This window comes from Aphidius gifuensis, linkage group LG1, assembly GCF_014905175.1.
Source record: "Aphidius gifuensis isolate YNYX2018 linkage group LG1, ASM1490517v1, whole genome shotgun sequence".
NCBI classification, from domain to species: Eukaryota; Metazoa; Arthropoda; class Insecta; order Hymenoptera; family Braconidae; genus Aphidius; species Aphidius gifuensis.
In genome coordinates this window covers 24,209,647-24,233,962 of record NC_057788.1, presented here as the reverse complement: position 1 = coordinate 24,233,962, position 24,316 = coordinate 24,209,647, and the positions used below count along the sequence as shown (strand labels likewise).

The following is a 24,316-nucleotide window of genomic DNA, read 5'->3' as shown; positions in this document are numbered from 1 at the left end:
ACCGGACATACCAACACAAAGGGACGTGGGTTAGACTTTGCTTTTTAAAAAAGGCAAATTATGCCTGTTTTTTTCATCAAGTATATCTTGAGTATAATAAATGTGATAAATTTTTATATATATTATATTATACTAAATCTTTCATAAGACATCACATCGCGCCTACACATATTATTTTTTATTTTTTCATTAGGTATATTTATTTATTTATCAGAAAATACAGGAAATAAAAAGAAACCTTATAAATAATTGTTTATCTGACCCAATTGATTTTTTTTTTATTGTAATATAAAACTTGCAGGAAGTTTGCGTATGGAGAATTTGACTAAATGAAGTCCTTACTATGCTTATGTACAATACATAGAGTACTAAGTACAAAAACATAACACTATACATTTATAACCCCTGTATATTTTGCTTTCTAATAGCTTGCTAAAATTTAAAACACTAGAGTTTAAGATAGTGTCAACTGTTTTTAAACAACAATCTAATTAAATTTTATATTTTTTTTTTAAAATAAAGCTCTAATAAACATAAGTCTTATAATTTTTTTTTTTTCATTAAAACTATACTATAGAAATAATTGTAGTACATCAAACATTCAAATTAATAATTATAAAATTAAAGGATTAAAATTTCATAATATATTATATAAAATAGTGGTATATATCTCTGAAGGGTACGAATTAATACAAACATTTGCCACATTGTGAAATGATGTCGCTGCAATCGTGTATTTACAACCACCCTACTGCCACCAGCGCACAGTGTCTACCGCCCCCTCCTCTACTACTACCCCTCTCTCTATCAACCACTAACTTTTATATTTCTCTCTCTCTGCCTTTCTCTCTCTCTCTTATGAACGAATTTTACTTTTTATCTTTGTCATACACTCGTGGTTAAAGCTCCCCTGAGGACTCTTGTCTCTTATTTTCTTCTTGCTTCGACCTTCCCTGTAGCGCCCCTCTTATGTCGACCCATTGAATCCCCCCATGGTATCTTCAAGGGGTCCGGGGGCTGTGAGGCACAGCTGCCACACAAGCCAGCACACTGATGTCTGCCAGACATAACAGACGCGCAACAACGCTCTCAATGTACATCATTCCTTAATATAGTTAATTTTTTTCTTTAATTTTCATAATATAATAAATATACATATTATGTCGATCAAAAATTAAATACATCAAGCAATAAAAAAAAAAAAAAAAATTAATTTATTATTTATAATAATAATAGTATTGATTAAATACAAGTGACTTTATTATTTCATTTTTTTTTTTTTTGAGTAATTAAAAAGTATCATAATAAGAAGAAAATATATATATAACATAATATTTTTCAAATAATTATATACAATAAATTGGTGCGTGGTCGTTAGAATCCTTTGTTTCAATCGCACGCGCGAAAATATATATAATATAAAATATATATATAACAGTGTAGGAAAAACGTGATCGCGTCCCGCATGCGCGATTTATTGTTGAAGCCGGTTGCCTTGTTTCTCTCAATTCCTGCCACTTCGTCCCGCCGGGGAATTGTATCAGTGTTGTCCCGCCGACAGTGGTAGCAACTTGTTCACTACTATATATATATTCTGCCATTAAATTACTCCAAATAATTTAATTTTATATATATATATTTTTTTTTTTAATTTAATTTTCATTATTAAATATAAAAATTTTTATTTTCATTATTGAATGTGTATTATTGAATTGTTTATAATTATTTGTATAATTATTGAGTGATAATTATCTTAAAATATTAGTTATTTGTAGATAATTAAACTGTGTGTTTTTGTGTAAATTGTTTAGTGTTTAATATAATATACAAGGATTTAAAACAACAAAGGAATTTTTCGATATAGATATATATTTGTATTTATTGGTTGTTATTATTTTTTTGTTAAACGGGAAACTTGAAAATGTTTCCCTACACGACATTCCCTGCAGTTGGGTAAGCAAAATAATCTATTTTTTTTTGGTTTTTTTTAATTATAATTATTTTATATTAATAATATTATTATTACATGTATATATATATATATTTAATTTAATATATATATATATATATAATATGTATATATATTAAAATTGTATGTGATTGCTTGGCTTCGGGTATTCCTGTTGATTCTAGCACGCCTATGTTTGTCATTTACTTAATAAATTTTACATATCGTAGTAATATAATAATATATTGCATGATTTTAGTTTTATACAATGACAAACAATAATTATCATCATTGTTTAATAATAATGACAAAAAAATAATAATAAAATGTATATGTAAGCAGCGTATATTGTATTATTATATTGTAGAAAAAAATTATTATAGTAGGTGTATGATTTTAATGTTTTTTTTTTTTTCTTTTTTTTAAATAATTTTTTTATTTGAGAGGAATTGAAATAATATGGTGGTGGGAGTTGGAAGAGACTGCGAGGCATTCTAGCCATCCAAGTGCCCATGAACCTTCCTCATCCGTGACCATGGCAACGCGAAACTCCAAGCATTTTGTGTTCTCTTCTTGGACACGGCATCAGCAGCCGTGTGTATATCTCACGCATATAACAGCCACTAACGACATCCAGAATCGTTTCTTGTCCTTTGCTTTTTTTACCTGATTCTTTATTTTTTTACCTTTTTTTTTTTTCTCATACATTTTGCTATACTCGGGATTTATATGTATATTCTTGAAGCATTCCTCTCTTTGTCGATATGAGGATAAAATTTACTGAATAGCATGTCAACTGATGAAAAAACGTGGATATATATTTTTTGCATTGGGTTAGGTTGTGAATTACTTTTATTATTACGAAAAGTCACAACTATTGAATAAAGTCCTCTTTTTTTTTTTATTAAACAATATGAAAATTTGTGTTGATCTTTTTAAGCAAATGAAAAAAATAAAAAAAAATATAGAAATATAGTCGAGTCAGCTAAACTTTGCTGAATCGAAAATTTGTGCAAGCAAATTTCTTTCTATTTAGAAAATTATATGAAATTTTTTTTTTTTTTTTTATTCACTTTTATCCTTGCGATAATTTATTTTTATTTATTTATTTTTTTTTTTTGATTGAGGGGGTTTTTATATAAATTCTCACGTGTTTAAAATAATTTTTATTTAATGATGAATGATGACAAACATCAAGGCAAATGTCATCACTCAAGTTAAAATTATAATATATATGAACATTATATTATTTAATATAATATTGCCCTAATTTATTTTTTTTTAATTTTTTATATTCTGGGCTATCTGCTTACTTGGCATTGATCCACATTAAATATGTATATTTATATTTATATATATGTATAAAATTATTCATCATAATAAAACGAATTATAATATTATGGATTTTAATCCAAATTACAAATCTGACATTCGCGTGACAACCAAAAATTCACGTGACATGATTCGAAAAAAAAATAAAACAATCTAAAGTTATGCTCATTTCTTTCTTTTTTTTTTTTTTTTTTTTTAAATTTATATGTAGTATTATTTATTATTGTTGTAATGAATGCAATTCACAAGAGACAAAGATATATATTCTATTTTCACAATTTAATAACATCCGTTTTATTATACATTGTTTCAATTCTGTGTAAAAGAATTGCACTTTTTCACATTCATTTTGTATTTTTTTTTTTTTTTTTACCATCATGACTATTTGATTTTAATTTTTATCTTTTTTTTTATGATGAAATGAGAATTAGTGTGTTTTATGTAATTTACATTGAAGAAATTGATAAAAATTCTCAGAATAAATAGTAATAAATAACATAGACGATAAATATTCTCATAACAAGATGATTGTGGTTTTTAAATTTCAAAAAAAAACAAACAGTGAAACGCAGTATTCAAAAAATATTTTTAGTCATTATTTTTTGTGGTTAAACTCATAAATGTGAATTGTTTATTGTTTTATATATACAGTAGTATATATATTTCTTAATCGTTTATTTTTTTTTTCATTCATTTATTTGGTATATGATGATTTTCTTTGATTTATTTTTCATCTGTTCAAATAAGTAATCGTCACGCACGGTCGATGCACGTGGTCTTTGTGTGTGACAGTTCTTCGTTTGACGTTTTATCCCCACTATAATTTTAATACGACAATCGTGTCTTATATCCCCACTATAATTCAATGTCTTTTGAGCAATTGTAAACTTTTTTTTTTTTTTATTTTTTTACCCCTGATATCCCGTCATACACACTTGTATTATTATTATTCTTATTATTTTTTTTATTTATTTAACCAGTGACCACCCACATTACTTCAATTGCAAAAGAATTGTTTTTTTCTTTTTATTTTTCTTTATTTCCTCTTTGTTCCTCACTGATTTTAACGCTATTTTTTTTATATATATATATATTTATTTTATTTCTTTGGCCTCATTTTTCTTGACTTGTATGGCGTAGTTTTCGATTGGTAAATTGAACGATATTGAAGGAATAAAGGGCAGTGTATATATAGGGAGGAACAAAAGGGCGAGTTCAAAGGGAACATTCATCACGATCAATCTGACAAGAAATTATTGGGATCGATTTATGAACACGATTATATATATATATATATTTTTTTTTTTCTAATATCAAAAGAATGTTTCTTATACCTATAGGTTTGTAATTTAAAAATATAACATTGATGAGCATTCTTCGATCAACTTTCTACTACATGTATCAAAACACTGTACAATGATGATTGACTTTGATGTTAAAATTAAAAAAATTAAATAATCATTATAATATAATAGTTATGGTAGAGGTCATAGACCGTTTCAAGATGAAAAACCGTGACCCAAGGCCAACGGGCATTCGTTCACCTTCAATGCATTTCATGTTTCTTTTTGTTCATTTTTTTTTTTTTTTTAGTTGTTTATAAATTATACTTGTTTTTTATATTCATTTGTATAATTCATTTTTTTTTTCATTCTTGATTTAAACTCACGTGGCCCTGACTCATGTGTCTCCTTTCCCTTTTACTAATTCATTTTTTTATATTTTATATTTGAATGCAAAAAAATCAATATTCAAGGCATTTTCAATAAATTTTTAAAAAATTTTTTCATTCATTAAGGCTTGGGGGGGTTTTTTTTTCTTTTGATAATTTTTTTTGGAGTAATTTTTTTTTTTTTTTGTCTAATGTCAGTGTGTTTTTTCGAGGTAAAACTGTGTTGCCAGATGGTGCTAAACAGCTGCAAATAATTTTAAATATTTCGAGGGCTGTTTCCTTCATCAGAAAGTGAGTTACATTTTACCACATCGTTACACGCTCTTGGCACGAGCTTGGATCAATTTTTATTGTCACGTGGAAGACCTGTTTTCCTTTCCTTTTTTTTTTTTCTTACGTCACTTTTCTAAAGCACTCTTTTATATGTATATTTTCCTTTTGTTTTCATATTTTCTCGTTGACAAGTCAAATTTTACTTTTTCTATTTTTTTTCTTTCATCGTGTTTCTTTGGCATTTAAGATATTTCTTGTTACTTTGTCTTTATACATTTTTATACTTATTCTTCATTACTGTAGTTTTTTAGTCAGTAAAAAGCCACGTTGAATAGCCATATAGACACTTAACCCCTCAGTCTCTCCTCTATACCGTGCTCCAGAAATAGACGAGAACATAGCGATGTAATCACCAAGTATCTCGTGCTTTCACTTGAATCACGTACATACATGTATATATAAAACGGGCGTGTACACAGTGTCGGTTATATACTTTTCTTTTTTTTTTTTTTTTTTTTTCATTTATATATTTTTTATATTTTTTTTCAAGCATCTTTACTTGCTATCAAGATCACTTGTATATACACATTTGTAAGAAGCGAAAGAAATGAAAATAAAAATAAATGTTCATATCTGAGATTACAATTTAATAATTCAATCAAAATGATTTTTCCAATACTAATGCGACAATCAAATTTATCGGATTTTTTTTATTATTATCTCTTGGAAAAATTTTATAGCTAAATTAATTTTACTGTATAATTTATTTTTTCTGTATTGATACTTGTATATATAAAAATGGGAAAAAATTTAAATTATTATACATTATTTTATGGGTTTATATTCTTGGGTGGTATTAAACGATACTTCTGGGTAGTTTTATAAATTTTTATATATTTCAAATATACGTATGCAGGTCGATGGTACCTATAGAGACTGGTTCTTTTAACCGAGTTTCCATCCGGCAATAAGAAGCTTAATCCACACTACCAAAGATAACACTGTAACTATATATGTATATGTACATGCTACAAACTAACGTAGTGGTGATTATAATCTTATACTCACTCTGTCATTATTAAACGGTAATGCGAACACCCTCGTATATACCCTTAGATAAACGTCAGGAGTGCTCAATGTTTCCCAAAACTATAGACTCTACTATACATACCTATTTTCAAATAAATATATATATATATATATTTTACCCACACACAGTCACTATCATTTACTTCCATCTGAAAATATCAGTGTATAAATTTTTGTTAACTTACGAGACTAATTTCTTTCACCTGGCATTTTTTTTTTTTTTTTTGAATTCTATGCTTCGTTTTTTTAAATTATTATCTTTGCTCAGGATGTTCGTTTCTTAAAAAAGAAAAAAAAAAAACGTTACATTTTTATATTTTTATTAAACTAATAAAAGACAAAATTTTAGCCCTCATGATGTGTAAAAGATTACAGTTTACAGTTTTATTTTAAATGTTTAATAATGTTATTCATAATAAATTTCTTGTAATATAATTTCAATAATGAATTTGATATATTATTTAAAATATCAAGTAAGCCCAACCCAACTCAAGTTTCACGATATTTTATATGAAAAATAATAATAAAAAAAATAAATAATAATTATTTTTTTTTTTATTTAGCTGAAGGATTTGTGGGAATTATTGCACCTAGTTATGGTTTGCTGATTTTCTCGTTGTAATATATATATGTATACATTAAGTGTGGTACAGGTTTAAGTACTACTTTCGCATTGCATAACGGTAAATGGGCGTACGATGTGTATTACGATCGTTCCAGTTGACTTCTATCTCTATGCAACTAGTAAAAACATTCTCTATTTGATATATTCAAAGTATTTTCTTGTTATAATATTTACAAAATCAATAATATAATTAATATAATACCAAGAAGAAAATAAAAACCATAAAAATATATATATATATAAATGACTATTGTTGTTGGATTGTTAACTAGTTATTTTTTTTTTCTTCTTTATTTGTTTTTGTGTATACACACAGTGTGTTGATTTTTTTTGAACTTTTTCATAAAGTTTTGATGGGCACTTGACTAATCCAAATGACTCCAAGACGTTTTCTCTATCTCAAATTCATAAAATTACAAATAAAAAGAAAAAAAAAAATCATCCCTTTTGGCATTTCTCACCCCTCAAGGCTACTTTTGTATATCACATTGAAAGTCATTGAGATTTTCTATACAAAAAAAACTTTTTTCAACCCTCGAGACTTTATTGTTCAACTCGTTATATCAAATTTTCAAACTTCAACCATGCAAAGTATATATGTAGCATAAATATATACATCTAAGAAAAAAAAAAAAAAAAAAAAAGATATAATAATTATATATAATTTTTATTAATTGAATGCTAATAAAAAGCAATAAAAAATAAAAACAATATTTTCCCACAAAACTTTCTAAACTTTTAATACTTAAAATGGGTTAATAATGAGGTTTTCACAAGTTTCTTTGATGCAAAATTCAAAGTGAAATTCTGGCCAATTCCCATGTTATATATATACATATATCTTGGCATTGCATTCGTTGTTAAATAAAAGGATAGTTTTGTCTACAAATACTCCAAATAGGTAAATTTATATATATATATACATATTTCATGTTCATAAAGTACATATACAACTATATATAGAAACGTTGAGAATTTGTAGGAATTGTAGGTTTTTATAAAAGTGTTGAGATACAGAACTGTCGGCATTGTCCACGTTACGTTCAATGCAGCTCTTTGTTAAAACAGCCGGTTGGCACAGGGTTGTCTTTGCTCTCAATAAATCTGTGTGTGTATGTCAATGTGAATGTATATATGTGTATCTTGATTCTTGATGTTTCATGATTGTACAAACTTATTCTCTTTCTCTCTATATAATAATAATAATAATAATATATAGCTATATAAATGTACAAAACATACAACCCCTCTTTTATATTATTTGGGCAAACTCATGACACACGCGGCAAATGTTATTCGAATGGCAGCTGTTCCCCCAGGATCGTTTCCAGGATCACGTCCGGCACCTGGCATACAGACCTCTGGGTCCACTGCCTCACAACAGCAATCATTATTATATCTTGGCCTTTTTTGTCAACCAATGAACTCAAGGTCAATTTAAAATGTCCAATTATTATATTTATTTATTTTTTTTTTAATTTTGATAAAAATTAAATTAAAAAATTATTTGAATATTTAATGTATATTTTTTTATTAAATTGATATTATTTATTGTTTGACAGATATAAATATATTAAAATTGATAACTTTATTTTTTTAATTAAATTTTCTTGATAATGTATAGTATAAAATATGAAGAAATTTAAAATGAAAAAATAAAATATTAAAAGAATTATATAGAATTGAAATAAAATGATGGAAAAAAAAAAAAAAAACATTTGAAGCTTGACATTTTTGCTGTAGGGCATTGCCTCGAGATAAGAATATTTGATTATATAAAATGTCCTTAACAGGTGTTTGCGTTGGTGGTTGCTACGAAATTATATTCTGTGTTTGTGTAGTTGTATACTGACACTTGACTTTCAACATGATTTTTTTATCAGTGACATTTTACTTGATGATAGTATAAATATACAGATAATATATATAAATATAAAACAAGACAATGAAATATGATAATATTATATTTTCAATTACATAAATAAATAGTAATAATAATTCAACAACTTCTCAAAATAGCTTTTTATTTTTTTATCAGTATATTAATATTAATACACGTACATGTCACTCTGTGTAGGTGGATTTTTTTATTTATATTTTTTAAAAATAAAATAACAATGAATAAGTCTTATGTTGATGATGCTAAGTTGAAAAGACAAGAACAAGGCAGCTCTGTTTTATTAGTGAATAATCTCAAGTATTATTTCGATTAATCACGTACAATTATCGGAGACACTGGTGCATGTACACTTCAGATAATTTAAAAAGTCTATTAACAAGTATTTTCCATGAAATGCAATTAATATCAAGAGTACAAGATTTTCATTGATTTTTTTTTTTTTCTTAATTTTGTTAAGTATATTATTATTTTTTATTCAACAAGAAACACGATATGATCTTTTATCTACAAATTTGTAAATGTCCATTTTATTTACTACCATTATTATTATTATTAACAATAGTATTTTTGTATCAATTTAGATTTTAATCAAAAATAAAATTATATAGCCAATTGTTGAAAGAAAAACAAAAATATTTAAATTTGCTGCTTCAAAGTTTGTGGTGGTGGTGGTGGTGATGCTTTATGTCCTGGCACAACTTCAAAGCATAATTAATTTTATCTGTGATCAAGACCATCAGTATAACTGTATAAAATAAATTTTAGCACTTGTTTTTTTTTTTTTAAACTATTGATGTTGAATAATAGTTAAATACCAGAAATACCAAATCAACAATAAGTTGTGACTTTTGAGGTTTTTAAATTTATTCCAAATTTAAATTTTGATATAGGATATTAGCAAGATTATAATCTTTCCCTTTTTTGATTTTCATATCTAAATTATTATGATTAATTTAAAATATCTGATGAATTTATTGGACATTAAGTTTTTCTTGAAATGTCATTTATTTATTTTGATAGGGCATATTTTTTTTGACTTTGTTGAGCAAGCTCTTCAAGGCTATTTACTCCAGGAGGATCACCATAATCATTTGTTATATTTCCTTTTGCATCAAGCATTCGCTCACCTCGCATTAAACGATAACGATTATCAAGTCCAATTGCTGGTTCTATCTTGTCTCTTTTAAACATCTGAAAAAAAAAAATATATTTTTTACTCAACTTTTAATTTTTAATATTGCATATTGCTACTGTATTTTATCATCATGAAATACTCAGCATATATATAATGAATAAAAAGAGTAGAAAATAAATTAATAATCAATCTATGAATTTTGAATTTTCAATTGGAATAAATTTATCTGTCTGTCTATGTATAATTATACAAGAGTATATCAACGTTTATAAATTAAAAAAAATATATTTTTTATTGTAAAATTTACGATAAGAATAGTCAGTGAAGTTGCAGTGACTTTTTTCTTGTTATGAATTATTTATAAATATTAAATCATGCCCTCGTAGCAATGTGAGACGTGATAAAAATATAGTTACAGGACCAAGATAACCGGCAAGGAAAATGACGTATGGTGCTTATGCGAAAGTGCCGGATTTCATCGATCCATTTCATTCTTATATAGAATTTTTTTTTTTTTTCTTTTATAATATATTTTTATATATATTTACATTTTATTTTTTCTCAGCATCATTGATGCTTGTGGTTAAAAGCTTTTCATCGGGCTTTTAAATCCCAATATCTTTCGTTATAATTTATAGCATTTTTTGCATTTGAAAAAGATTTAAAATTCAAAAAAAAAAAAAAAAAAAAGAAAATTTAAATTCACATAAAATTGGTACATATATATTTTATTTTTAAATGCTACTTGCTTATTTTATTTTTTTTTTTCTTTAAAAATAAATTACGTAAAAGTATAAAAAAAAAAAAAAATAATGGAAAAATATTATTTGTTCTATATATGACCAAAATTATAAATTCTTTTTAATACTAACAGAATTTTATATAATTATTATTTTAAAAAATTTCATTTAATGTCGACCATATTCACCATATACTTGAAAATATATAAGAGGATTATATTGATGTTGTAAATCCTTCCTCTATATATTTTACCTTTTCCATCAACCCTTTTGTGTAACGATTTCTCTCTCGTTCTCTTTTTTTTCTACAAACACTTTTCTTCTATTTTTTTCTACTCGTATGTACATTGGCATCATCGTGTAATTTTCTATACAGTATTTTCAAAGTGCTCAACTTTTTACTACCTGTCAATGGCTTAAATCGATTGTGTCTTTTTTTTTTTCGTGTCATATATATATATAAAATAATATTAAATTCATTATCTATATGACTGTATAATTATATATTTATTATTTACTACAATATATATACACAAACATCATAATAATACATACATATAATATATAAAACAAAAAATATATAAAATAATTATATAATGTCAATCCTTCTTATATATTAATATTTTCCATCACTTTTGTATTTGAATTTTTATGAAAAGACAATTTCATTTTAAATGATATTAATTATGTTTTTTGTGCATTTTTAATATGTAATATTTTCAAATGCTCTTCTGTTTTATTAGAATTATTGTTTAAATCGATTAAAATTTTTTTTCTCTTCATATATATATATTAAAAAAATTCCAATGTCCAGCTTGGAGTATAAAATTTAATGGTATTTACCACTTTACTACCCTCTTAAACACACACGTCATATAATAATAAAACATATAAATCAAAAAAAGAAAAAAAATATTTGTTGTGGATATTTATAAACTGTCAACAAAATATAAATGTCAACTGTAGAGAAAAGAGGGAAAAGCCAAAAGAAAGATCAAATGTTTTTAAGCTTGAGATTAATTTTGTGGTTTTTTTTTTTTAATGCTCTGTTAAATAAAGTAAATACCCTCCAAACTTGAAAATGAAAAAGTTAAGTAATTTTTTTTTTTTTTAAATAAAAAAAAACTAGCTTCTCAACTACTCTTACACAAACAAATAAATAAAGAAAATGAAAAAAAAACAAATAGCAAATTAAATTGATACATTTCCTAAGAATAAAAGAAAAAAAGATAATCAAATTTTTTTTTTTTTTTTTGCATTTTCTTAGTTTTATTTTAATTATAAAACAAATAAAAATAAAATTTTTAAATCATAATAATAATACGACATAGTAAACAATCCATGTGAATATTATTGATATATAGTGTTTGCCAATATGTGAATTTGTTTATGTAAAGCATATATTATTACAAACAAGGTTTAGAGTCAAATTATGTTATTAGAAGCCACGACGATGAAGGAGAAGAAGGAGGCTATATACAATGAAAGCCCGCAAGCGACGCGTGAAAGCTTCGTATATTGTATATTAACTTTACATATATGTATATATACTGCATATATGACAGTATATAGATACTAAAGCTAAAGCGTGACCCGTATACATATGGGTCTTCATTCGAGCTTTTATTTTTTTAAATCTTTTTTTTTTACCTCTTTTATATTTTCCTGCCCTTATCGTTGTTGTTTTTTTTTTTTTCCTCTTCATAACAGTTCATTAGAAAGGCTTCATAAAATGCAAATAGTATCGGATTTAAAAGTATGATATATATATTTGTAAAATAATATATATTAGTTTAACTTTTTTATTATTATTATAATGCCATTAGACATGGATATAATAATGCATAATGGGTATAATTATATTATAAGATGTCACACTACTTTACGTGATTGACATTAAACACAAAATATTTGAATGATCAATTTAATTTAACATTTATTTCTTGGGTATTATAATGATATTTGAGATTAGAGAGTCTGGCCAATTGAGCTGAGTGCTTCAAGTTTGTTTTTGGGAAAGAGTAAAATGTAAAATAATTCATAGGTAAATTTAAACAGCTATATATGGATAAATTTGTGTATATGTATTGAATGACGGTTTATATGTGTGAAGTTGACTGTCAAAGTTCGTTAATGAATCACAAGGCAAAACGAGGAACAAACCTCGAGGGTAAATCTTGAATTATCGATCGATTTTTCAACAGTAAAAGAGAAGTTTGTTATAACATCAGAGTTGAGTTTCTACAGTTAACTTTGAAGGAAACCGTAGTCGGGCCTTCGTTCATATTCACTGTGAAAAAAAAAAAAATAATAAAAAACAGTAAAAGATAAAGAATAAATGAAAAGAAAAAAAAATTAAAAAAAAATTGGAAGAATACGATGGAAGTGACTGAAAGGAAAAAAAAAGGGTGCGAGTGAGGGAAGTTTTTGCCTCTAGGATGTATATATATATATATATTCTCTCGCGTTCAACTCTGCAGGCTCCAACGTCTGGTCGCGGCGAGTATTGATCCAAGGGATGGGAAATAATTTTTAAGACAAAGTTCCTACAAACTACTCTAGATGGCTCCACATTGCGACATTGAAAGTACCCTTAGATTGTCTTTTTCCACCCCTTTTACCCTTCTTTTTCACTATATTAAACACCCCCTTTATATCTCATCTCTGTTTCATCCAATCGTCAGGGCCGTAAACTCATCTTCAATTTATTGTAATTGATGGAAATCATTATTTCATTCAATCAACATTTTAATCAAGTATAAAAAAAAAAAAGATGATAAAATTTATAACTCTGTTTTATATATACTTACTCTTGTTTTTTTTTTTTTATTTCAAAAGTTAGTTTTTTTTTTTTTTCTTTTTATTACATGATAGTGCAGCTGATTTAAAAATAAAAATAAAAATCAATGATTATTGATTATTTTATATTTTAAAAAATAATGCTTTGTACAAATGATGAAAAAAACAAATATTTCAAGTATTAAAATTGTTTTTTCTTTCTTTTTGCTTAAATTTTTAAATTAATGAGATTTTATTTTTTTTTTTTTATTATATAATATATCGATAAAAAAAAATGTGATTAATTAGGAAAACTTTTTATTTTAAAATTCATTTGTTTTTCATTAAAATCTGTTCGTTATTTTGAAAAAAAAATTTTTTTAATTCCTTGATTATAAAGTATGAGAAAAAAAAAAAAAATCATACTCTATAGGGCACTATTAATTCCAACGACATGCCTGGTCAAAATACTTTGAAGCCCAGGTTTAAATTCACCATGTATACACTGTTAAAAAAAAAAACAAAGTATATATACATATATGTGCATTGTTTGTGTATTCAGTGTGTGCTTTGTTCACATTTTCATTTGCCTGGCATTTATGACGTTGCATTCTCGATTTACCCTTTTACTCTTTCACTATCACGATCATCCTTCGTGGCCTCATCTATATCGTTAGATATTTTTTTTTAGTTTTTTTTTTCCACTGGGACAGGTGCTTTTCGATTTGCGAGTTGTTGCACGAAATTTTGTTGTATACATTTTCCTATGTAAATGCATTTATGCATATACATAAATAAATTTATAAACAATATATATTGAACTACTGTTTATATACACACCTATACTAAACCACGTACTACAGTTTTATATATATATACAAAAAGTAAATCAAACATTAAACGTCATGTGTTCACCACTTGACCATTATACATAACAAAATTTCAAATATCCCAGATGAGGTTAATTGCTCTTTTTATTTTACCACAAAATTAAAAAAATAAAAATAAATTTCTAATGAAAAACACAACTTGTACAACATTTAAACTGTCACATAAAATAACAAAATTAAATGATAAAATAAATATGACAATAAAAAAAAAATAAAAAAAAATGTAATAATAAAAAAATGTCATCTGGGTAGTTTTTCAATCTTCATGAATTTAAATGAAACTTATTTCATTAAGCTCGCAGAGTGGACACATTCATTTAAATGTCATTAAAGTTTGCGTCGATAAATTGACTGAAATTTACTGTTTTTTATATTATTACATTTTTTTATTTTTTTGTTAAAAGAACGGAATTGTTAACGATTAAATACAACGTATATGTGAAGGTTATTGACCGTAGCTTTTGTCTGGGATAAAAAAATAGAAAAATACAAAAAAATAAAAATAAAAAAAAATAGGGATTGAGCCAAGGGGGGTCGCCAACAAACCAACTATACATTTATACAATGCAACTATATAGTGACAGGCATACATGTAGAAAAATAAAAAATAAAAATAATAGTAAAAATAAAAAGTAGGGTGTTTATGGTGAAGGGAAAGAAGGTGCGTGTATTCGTTTACTTTCATAAGTGAAGATAAAGAGAGTTGAATTTATTTGACGAATGAAAAAGAGCCCTTGGGGTAGATGACTATAAGAAAAAGCACAAAATATACATATAGAGATAAAAAAAAAAAAAAAAGTTTAGTGCATTTCCTCAGGTGGTCCTCAAACTAAAACTATACATAAACTTAATTTAAATTTTGATATATATAATGAAGTTTTAGCAACAAAAAACTAAATAATTTTCAAAAACTTAAAATAGATAAATTATTAAATTAAATAAAAAAAATTTGTCATTTAAAACTTCCGGTAACATTATTGGTCTTATTATTATATCTCAACAGTATATTTAAGCTGATTCTTATCTACAATTAACTCAAAGCATGAGTCTTAATGTTATATATCATGTTACATGTTTTTTATCGACGGAACTAATCACTAACAACTACCGACAATTTAAACATTATAATGTTTATTTATTTATTTATTTTCTAATTTTTTAAAAATATTATTGCCATAATAATTTTATCGATTTACTCCTGTGCGTCGTTTAGTTTCATTCATATATATATATATTGCCATTTGTAGTTTTTAATAACTTAGATGTGCGATAAATTAGCTAGTTGCTCGATGTTTAAGATAGATTAGTTATAATAATGTTGTATATGAAATTAAAAAAAAAATAAAAAACTAATAATTACTAGTTAAAAATCTAATTGGTGCAAAATTAATAATTTTGAAAAAATGAAATGATAACTTTTGATGTTGATGATAATTAGATGTATAATTTGATGTTTAGATATTATTAAAAATATATATATTTATGCTTAGTTGATTTATATTTTGATATTATAATTTAAGGAAACTGTCAAGATTAAATTTTTATAAAAGCATTTTAGTATATTAACTTTAAAAAAAAATCTCTTTTTTCTTGTAAATAAATATAAAATATAAATAACATTTACTTGACGGTATCCTTAGTTTTATTTCAAGATATTTTATATATTATATTACTTTATTTTAAATCTCGTAGCAATATAGGGATGCAAAAAAAAAAAAATAAATAAAAAAGCTACTTTTCTTTGTTGATTCTTGATTTATTTTTTTATGTAATTTTATTTATTTAAAGAGGAATGTAATCTAAAGGCCAGTAGGGTAAAAAAAAAAAAAAACAGTATGTTTCAAAAATCCTCAGGGCATCCTTATTCCTTGATTTTATTTTACCTCTGTGACACAAGCTCTCAATTGCTTTCCTCTTACCACACCCTTGAGTGTCGTCACAATTTTATCAAACATTTTTCCCTACTTCCTCATCTCATCTTCATTGTCTCTCTTTCATGCTTCTTATTTCATCAGTGTACTTCAAATCCTATATCATTTATATCCATCCTCAATCTCCAAAAGAGCACGTAGTGTAAATATATATATATATATAAAAATAGCAGTGGTCAGCATTTTCGTTATAGTAGTTATCAACGGGTCCATAAGTCGTCTCCGTAATCAAAACTTATAAATTTATCTTATAGATATATATTTCATTAGAACGTAGTTTATTTATTTATTTATTCTTCTAAACTATAGAGGTTGAGTGTACTTGATTTGTCAGCATCTGAATTCATTTACATATAATTTTTTTTTCAAATTTAATTAATCGTTTTAAAAAGCACCGTAGTATAAAGTTGTTAAATTAAATTTAAAAAACTAAATATATTTTTATATATTTATTTAAAAAAAAAAAAAAAACAGTTACTAATTCAATCCAATTAATTAACAAATAATACATTGCAATATATATTAATGGAGTTGTTGTTGTTTTTTTATTTTATTTCCGGTAGAACTCGTGACTTAACCAGATTATATATATTTTTTTTAAAACATACATCATATTAACCGATGAATATTGATTTTACAGGATAACCGGGGCAACTATACCGGTGCATCATTATTATTAATATGATCTTTTTTTTTTTAAATATTTATTTTATTTATATGTCAATATATATAATAATTTTGTTATGATGTTAATTGAAAGTATACTGTTTAGATTTTGTAGTTAATATAAAATTAATATAAAAAGGTTATAGAAGGATCGGCTATTAAAAAAAAAATCACTTGCAATTGTGTGTTCGATGCAATACTTAAAAAGAATGAGCAAAAGTAAAAAAAAAAAAAAAATAGAAAAAAAACGTTGTCTCTTTTCAAGGACGCAGGACGAGCAGCAAGGAACGCGAATGTGGTGGAGCAGCATTGAATCTTCGAACCTTGAAACGCGTGTTTTTGTAAAGGTAAAAAGTAATACAAAAAAAAAACTCACAATAATGAGCAAAATGAGTTTTTTTTTTTTTTTTCTAAAAAAAACATAAATTTTTTAAGTGGCACCAATGGGAACGGGCTTTTTTTTTCGTATTTTCTCACTTGTATATATTCAAAGTATATATAACATATATCTAATTGTAATTCCTCTAAAAAGTATTTAAATTTTACTTTTTTATTATAATAAAATTTTAAGAATGACGCATCTGTTTAAACTATATATTAATATATTAATTTAAATCAATAACACTTAGAAAATAAATATAATTTATTTCTAAAAAAAAAATCTTGACGTAGAATTTATCACTTAACTTTATGACATATAATTTTAATATTGTATAGAATACTTTTTTTTTTTTTTTTTTAATTTTTTTTTGTTGGAAAACAATTACATAAAAAACAACTTGTGAATCTTTTTTGTTTTTTTTTTTTGAAATTTAAAACTTTTAACCTCTTTAAAACTTTTTAGCTCTTTCGTATATATAATAATGACAATAACATTTATAATAATCATAGCACAGTAGGGTAAGAAATAATATGTCATCGTGAGTGTATAAAAAAAAAAAAATATATACCCGGAACTAGAGTTAGATAGTTGGGTCGTGTTTTTTCCTAATTTTGTTCTTTTTGTATTGATTTTTTTTTTTAGTATTTCTGTTGAAAAAAAAAAAAATGTATGAGTTCAATCGACATGATTTTGACCATGTACGAAAGCGTACAAATTTTTTTTTTTGTTCTTTTTATATTTAGCTAATTTTAAAAATGTGAAAATAGGGTAGCATCGAAGCCACTGACATTGTTTAATCCTCACATATATATATATTTTTTCATACCCTTGTTATCCTTTTTTAATCAAACCTGAACAGAACAGGAAAAAAAAAATAAATAAATAAAAGTCTAATTGGCATGCCGTAACGTAATAATCCTCAAAAATTTTCATAAAAATTTTTCTATATATATTAATAATATAAAATAGTATATAGGAAAGTAATAAATTGTTGTGATTATTAAAAATCATGGAAAAAAAAAAAATTATGCAACACTTTAATACAAAGCATTTATTGTAATATAAAAATAATTTAAAAAAAATTTAAACCCGTAGATAATATAGTTGAATAATTAAAAAGTTAGTATTATGAATGACTGTGGGTGTGTGTGATCAAAAATTGAATTAAATTATTCAATAATAGACGGTGTGTATAATGACATTTAAAAAAAAATGTCAATTTAAATCAGTGAGCTTTTAAATTGGACTATATGAAGTAAACATGTCTCAGTGCTTGAAACCAGGAAACATTGAATCACGTTGAGACTGAAAAAAAAAAAAAAGAAACAAAGAAAAGTGGAAAGTACAAAAAGAAAAATTAAAACAAAAAAAAAAATGGATGGTAATCAACTCCCTGGAGTGTCGTGAAGGGATGAAATTTGTTAGAGTATAAGGGGGTTAAAAGTGAACGAGACTGATCATCGTGATAAGTCAGACATACTCGAGTATTCATCGAGATTTTCAAGTACCTTATTCAATCATATATATATCTATATAAAAAATTAATATATTGGTAAAATTATCATTGCTTATGCCACTATATAATTTTAATTAAAATATTCCATTTAACTTGACTATATTTTTTTTTATCAGATTATGTTGAATAAATTTTTTAAGTGTATATATACACACGAATTATTTAGTATATAAAAGAATTCAAATATTAAACAAAGAGATGACAATCTAAATTTAAACCCTATTGTATTTTACCCCTTAAATTTTCATTGAAAATGAGTGAAAGACAAAATGTTAAAACACGACGTTTCTATCACGCCACAGTTGCCACGTCGACATTCAAAACTCGTGAGATGCTTTTTCCCTTGTGAGTTGTTTGCATTAATATTCAGAAATTCTCGATTTGTTAAATTCTGAATACTCTAAAAAGCATTTTACCAAACTGGTATTTTCCATTGGGGATTTAACGTTCATCTTGTCTGCACTATGATTCTTTTGAAGATGGAAAAATTTCATGTAAACTCTTTTTGTGAAAAGTAAAGATTAAAGTGAGAATACATACATTAATATCTATATTTATTAAATACGTATATACCATGACTAATTATGCAAAAATCAAGACATCAAATTAAAGCTGAATAATGTTGAATTAAATATATCCAACAAGAGTAAAATTCTATATATAAATCATCATGTAATATTGATTGAACAGAATTTCAATTTCTCTTATACAATATGTATGTATCCATGCATATTCCCTGAAGTAATATTATGGAAATAAAAAAAAAAATTGCATCTGCATCGACATGATATCAATTGAATTTTTTTTATTCATTATTCAGTAGTTAAAAAAAGAAAATTAAACTTGAATATTGATTTTTAAACTACTCTAGTAATGGGTATACTTTTAAATTCGGCAATTTTCTACTTTTATATAATATGTTGTTAGTTGTTCATACCAATTCTTATAGCTAGCTCTAAAATCGATTATTCAAATTTATTTTTTATTTTATTTTACAACGCAGTAATAAGCAATAAAATTCAGTTTATTCATTTTTTTTTTTTCTGCAACTAATTTATGTAAAAAAAAAAAAAAATGAAATTATTGATAAATAGTTCACATATATATATAATTAGATTTGTTGGAAAAATACACCTTAAGTGTAAACCAGTCGTTCCAAATAAAGAACTGAAGGTTTTGAAATAAATTTAGTTCAGTTAATCATGATTGTGTTATCAAGGTTTTAAATAACTATGAATTTAAAATACATTCGAACAATGAAATGCTAAATTATTAGCATTGATTTCCGGAACAGAGGTCAATGCTCAGTTACCACTAATAAATTTCTGACAAATCACAGAATCAAGGAATTTCCGTGCACCAGATTTCGTGCTTGTAGTATTACATTCCAAAATATTATCTTGACTATACAATAATTACTTCAACATTTAATCGATTTTGTATATTTTTTTTTGTATCTACAATTCAAATACAAGCATCAGTTGGCAAAACAGTTTTATCGGTAACAATACTCTTCTATCGGTAAAAAAATATAAATTTCTTTTAACCTACTCTACCGACTTTTGATATTATTCCGTTGATTCTTTTGTTCTTTGAATTTTGTACAAAATGCCGTTCAAATACCAGACGTTGTTACTATCCAAGGTTTACCCTCCATATAACCACTGTGTGTATCATTAAATTACCAATTACCTCATTAGATATGACTGTGTTTAAATGTATCACAGTAAATTGCAAACCTTGTGTTAACTTAACTTTCAAAATGAAATATAGCATTGAAAAAAAATGACAAATAAATTGTCTATCAACTTTTAAGGAATTTCATTGCTTTGCATTTTTGTAATTTACTTATTATTTCAATACACGATTGTTGTTTATAATTTAATTACAATTAAAGTAATAATAATAAATAAAAAAACTTAATCTTTCGTGAAATTGATAGTGAGCTACCATAGCTAACGACTGTAAGAAATTGATAATAAGAAAAAGCTCTTTACTCTTGCAGGCAAAATGATTGATACAAAGACTATCTATTTATATTATATATAAATACAAAATTACTGAACTAATTTTAATTATCGTTTTTATCGTTAACATAAATGACTCCAGCTAGACATTACAACACACAACTAATTATAAAAATATCTAGATTGATTTTGCTTATGGATAAAGAAAAATGTGATTGCGTGGGTGCGGTTGGATTTAGACGGGATTGGAGCATAGTGTTTTCTTTTTTATTATTATTATTTTTTTTTTTGCTGGCCATCTGTCGAGGGTAAAGACAACCCCCTGTGGATTGATTGGTACCTTTTGTATTGATCGAATAACATTTCTACCATGTTATATAAAGACATTGTTAAATTAACACGTGAAAATTATAATTCACATATTGAATTAAATGGCTTCTGTGGATGTATATCTTTAAATTGGATTTGAACTTGAATTAAATTAATTTACAAAGCTATAATTATAAGTAATCCCGTATTATTAATCATACAGATTATCAAATATTAAAAAAAAATAAATAAATAAATTTTGATCTTTATAAATAGCTCAAATCTTTTTAAACATTCTGCCTATTGATTTATTAATTTATTATTATTCCAAGTGTTAAATTTACTGAAAAAAATTGAACAAAGTGTTTTATATCCAATTTCGCGACAATAATCTCTTTTAGGAATACTTGAAAAACGTTTTTTTATTTCCCGTGGGGAGTTAGGGTAAATGGTAAAAGAAAAGAAAAAAAAAAGAACAAGAAAAAAAATATATAAAAACTTTTTATTCTTTTCAAAAAAAGAGGCTCGTCGATGGGGTTAGTTTGAGTATGTTTTTTAATGGAGTCCCTTCTTCACTTGAAGAAAAAAAGAAGAGCTTATTTTCGTCCCGTCTGTGTGTTGAGCTTAATTAAAATTTTACTTTAGTGAATACTATAATGAATTGACAAGAGGTAAATGTCGTTATTTAATTTATTTTTTTTTTCTCAGTTTTCATATATTAAATTATTTTTTAAGTGATAAAATTTAAACAAAGCAAAATAAAACATACAATATATATAATAGTATTTTATTTTATAATATTTATTCAAGCAACAACAATAATTACAAGCTATTGAATATTAATATATTGATTAAATTTTATTTTTAAATTGTATATATCAAATAAATATAAATAACTACTCTAAAAATATACAAAGATATACATTAGGTTAATAATATTAGGTTATCATAAGTCCAGAAAATAATAATACAGATACAAAAATAAAATACCACGTAAATATATCCATTTAAAAGTGTGATAAAAATAAAAAAAATGAATAAAAACACTATAATCATGAAAATATAACAGTGAAACTAATGAAATAATATATCTAGGTACATATTATATTTTTCTACAAATTTTTCATACACACTAATTGATATTTTAATTATTATTATTTATCAATAATCATAATAGAACCTATGAAATATATTTTATATATAAAAACTACAATCTACAAAACATCTAAGGTGATACTATTCATTTTATTTTTTCTATACATATATTAATCTCACGTTTATTATTTTTCTTTATCAAATTCATTTCCACATTTATTGGAATATCTTCGGCAAATTATGTCTCACTATCTTCAATTTTTTTTTTCTTTTTATTGTTATCTTCATCAATGTAAATTTCAAAGAGAAAAGAAAAAAAAATTAAATAAAACAATGTCAATCCACTTGAAATATATATATAAAGTCTTGTTGGCAACCCCAGTGCTTTTTTGTTTGATGCTGCCACCTGGTGTATGTGCCCTTAACTAAGGGTTGAGCTTCTTCCACCCCTTATGTTGAATTTCCCATTTGCCCCCCTTCTGGTCTTTCAACCAACCCCTTTCGCATACAAATCCAGGGACCTCGCCCGTTTTCATTTCAACTTGAATTGAAAATTTCCGTTTTCACATGTATATATATATAAACACACTTTATAACAATCCATTCAAATTTTCTTTATTATAAATTTAAAAATAATAAAATATAATTATAAATAAACAATGATTAATCACTGATAAATAAATTAAATTGTCTTGTTATAATATACTTTTTTTGTTTTTAATGAGAGTCGCGTGCGAATATTTATTTTATGCACGTGTCTCTGCAGTAAATTTTCAACAAATCGATAATCCCATCATTTCAAAACTTTTTATTCAATCAATAATTTCAATTTCACCAATTCAATTTACTCTATAAATGAAAAATAAAATAGAAAAAAAAAAATTGAATTTAAAAACAAATTTGCTGAACAAACATTTTTTTTTTTTTCCATTTCTTTTTGTTTATCATATGAATAAAGTTACGTAATCATCATCACCATCATCATTATCAACATTATCAATAGTATATTATTTATTTCTTTTAAATTAGAATCTATTTCTTGAATTTAGTGACCTTCTGTTTAAAGTAGAGGTTGAGCGCCGCGCCTCTATCGACCGGAAGCTACTCCCCCATCGACCGGTAAAACGTTTCACCTCGTTCAAGTCAACATGGTTTTTTATTCAACATCACCATTCTCTTTATTTATACATTATCCCCATGTTATATAAATATATTAATATATAAATATACCTATAAATATATATCCATGGAAATGCAGTTTTTTTTTTCATACTTTTATGAAGCTCACCCTCATTACTATACCCCATTGCAAGCATTAACCAGCCGGCTTGGGTTGGATACTTTCATTCGTTTTTCCTCCCTTTCTCTTTTAAATATATATATATTAGTCTCAATCTCATATTTTTCTCTTTCTCTCACATACATTCGCCCCTTCACTATTATTTCATCTATTTAATTTACGTGGGTGGAGCGCGGTGTACTCGGTGAAAGTCGTGCTTTTCCGAGTTAGCCGCAGGGATAGATATTTGCGATGTGGTGGTTTCCCTAACTTGTTTCCTTTTTACCCAAAAAAAAAAAAAAATAAAACCTCCCTCTTATTTATTGTCTACTTCTTTTTTTTTTTTCACCTCTCAAAATCCTTGAGCATACTTGCAAAATCTCCTCACTCATACACAAAAAATTTAAAAAAAAAAAAAAAATGAACATAGCGAAACCATTTATACATTTTTCTTTTTCAACATGAAACAAAATTATTAAAATAACGCTGATAACACCGTATTTTATTATCAGGATTATTGACATTATTATTTGCTTTTTTTTTTTTTATCACACAAAAAAATTGATATAAAAATCACTGAGAATATTTGTTTCTTCATTGTTGGTTGATGATGTTAATTAAATTAATTTATTTAAGATTTATTATTTGGTGTAATTATTTCTTGATCATTGCTGCTGATGATGATGATCATGGTGATGATGATATTGATGATATACCAAAGAATCCAGGACAATGTCCGATCACACCAGTAACTTATTAATACGTACTGCTGTGACAGGACAATATCCT

The 24,316-nt window shown here is 25.2% G+C and overlaps 2 protein-coding genes across 6 annotated transcripts in view; one reads left to right on the top strand and one right to left on the bottom strand.

Moving 5' to 3' along the window:
* LOC122856020 (RNA-binding protein Musashi homolog Rbp6-like) overlaps positions 1-24,316 on the top strand; it is an 88,303-nt gene that overhangs the window by 60,964 nt on the left and 3,023 nt on the right. The window contains exons 1-2 of one of the 5 annotated variants that reach the window (XM_044157804.1): positions 1,298-1,953; positions 17,245-17,326. The exons of 2 other annotated variants lie outside the window; for them this stretch is intronic. Coding sequence is in view for 1 of the 3 variants with exons in the window: in XM_044157796.1 (XP_044013731.1) it covers positions 1,922-1,953 (32 nt within the window). In the remaining 2 variants the exon portion in view is untranslated. Of the gene's footprint in view, positions 1-1,044; positions 1,954-17,244; positions 17,327-24,316 lie in introns of those variants that run through there. 2 more of the 5 variants (XM_044157813.1, XM_044157796.1) reach the window with 2 other exon arrangements.
* LOC122856233 overlaps positions 8,989-24,316 on the bottom strand; it is a 35,121-nt gene continuing 19,793 nt past the window's right edge. Inside the window, exon 4 of the mRNA XM_044157928.1 lies at positions 8,989-10,030. Coding sequence (XP_044013863.1) covers positions 9,848-10,030 — 183 coding nt within the window. The 3' untranslated portion in view covers positions 8,989-9,847. The remainder of the gene's footprint in view (positions 10,031-24,316) is intronic.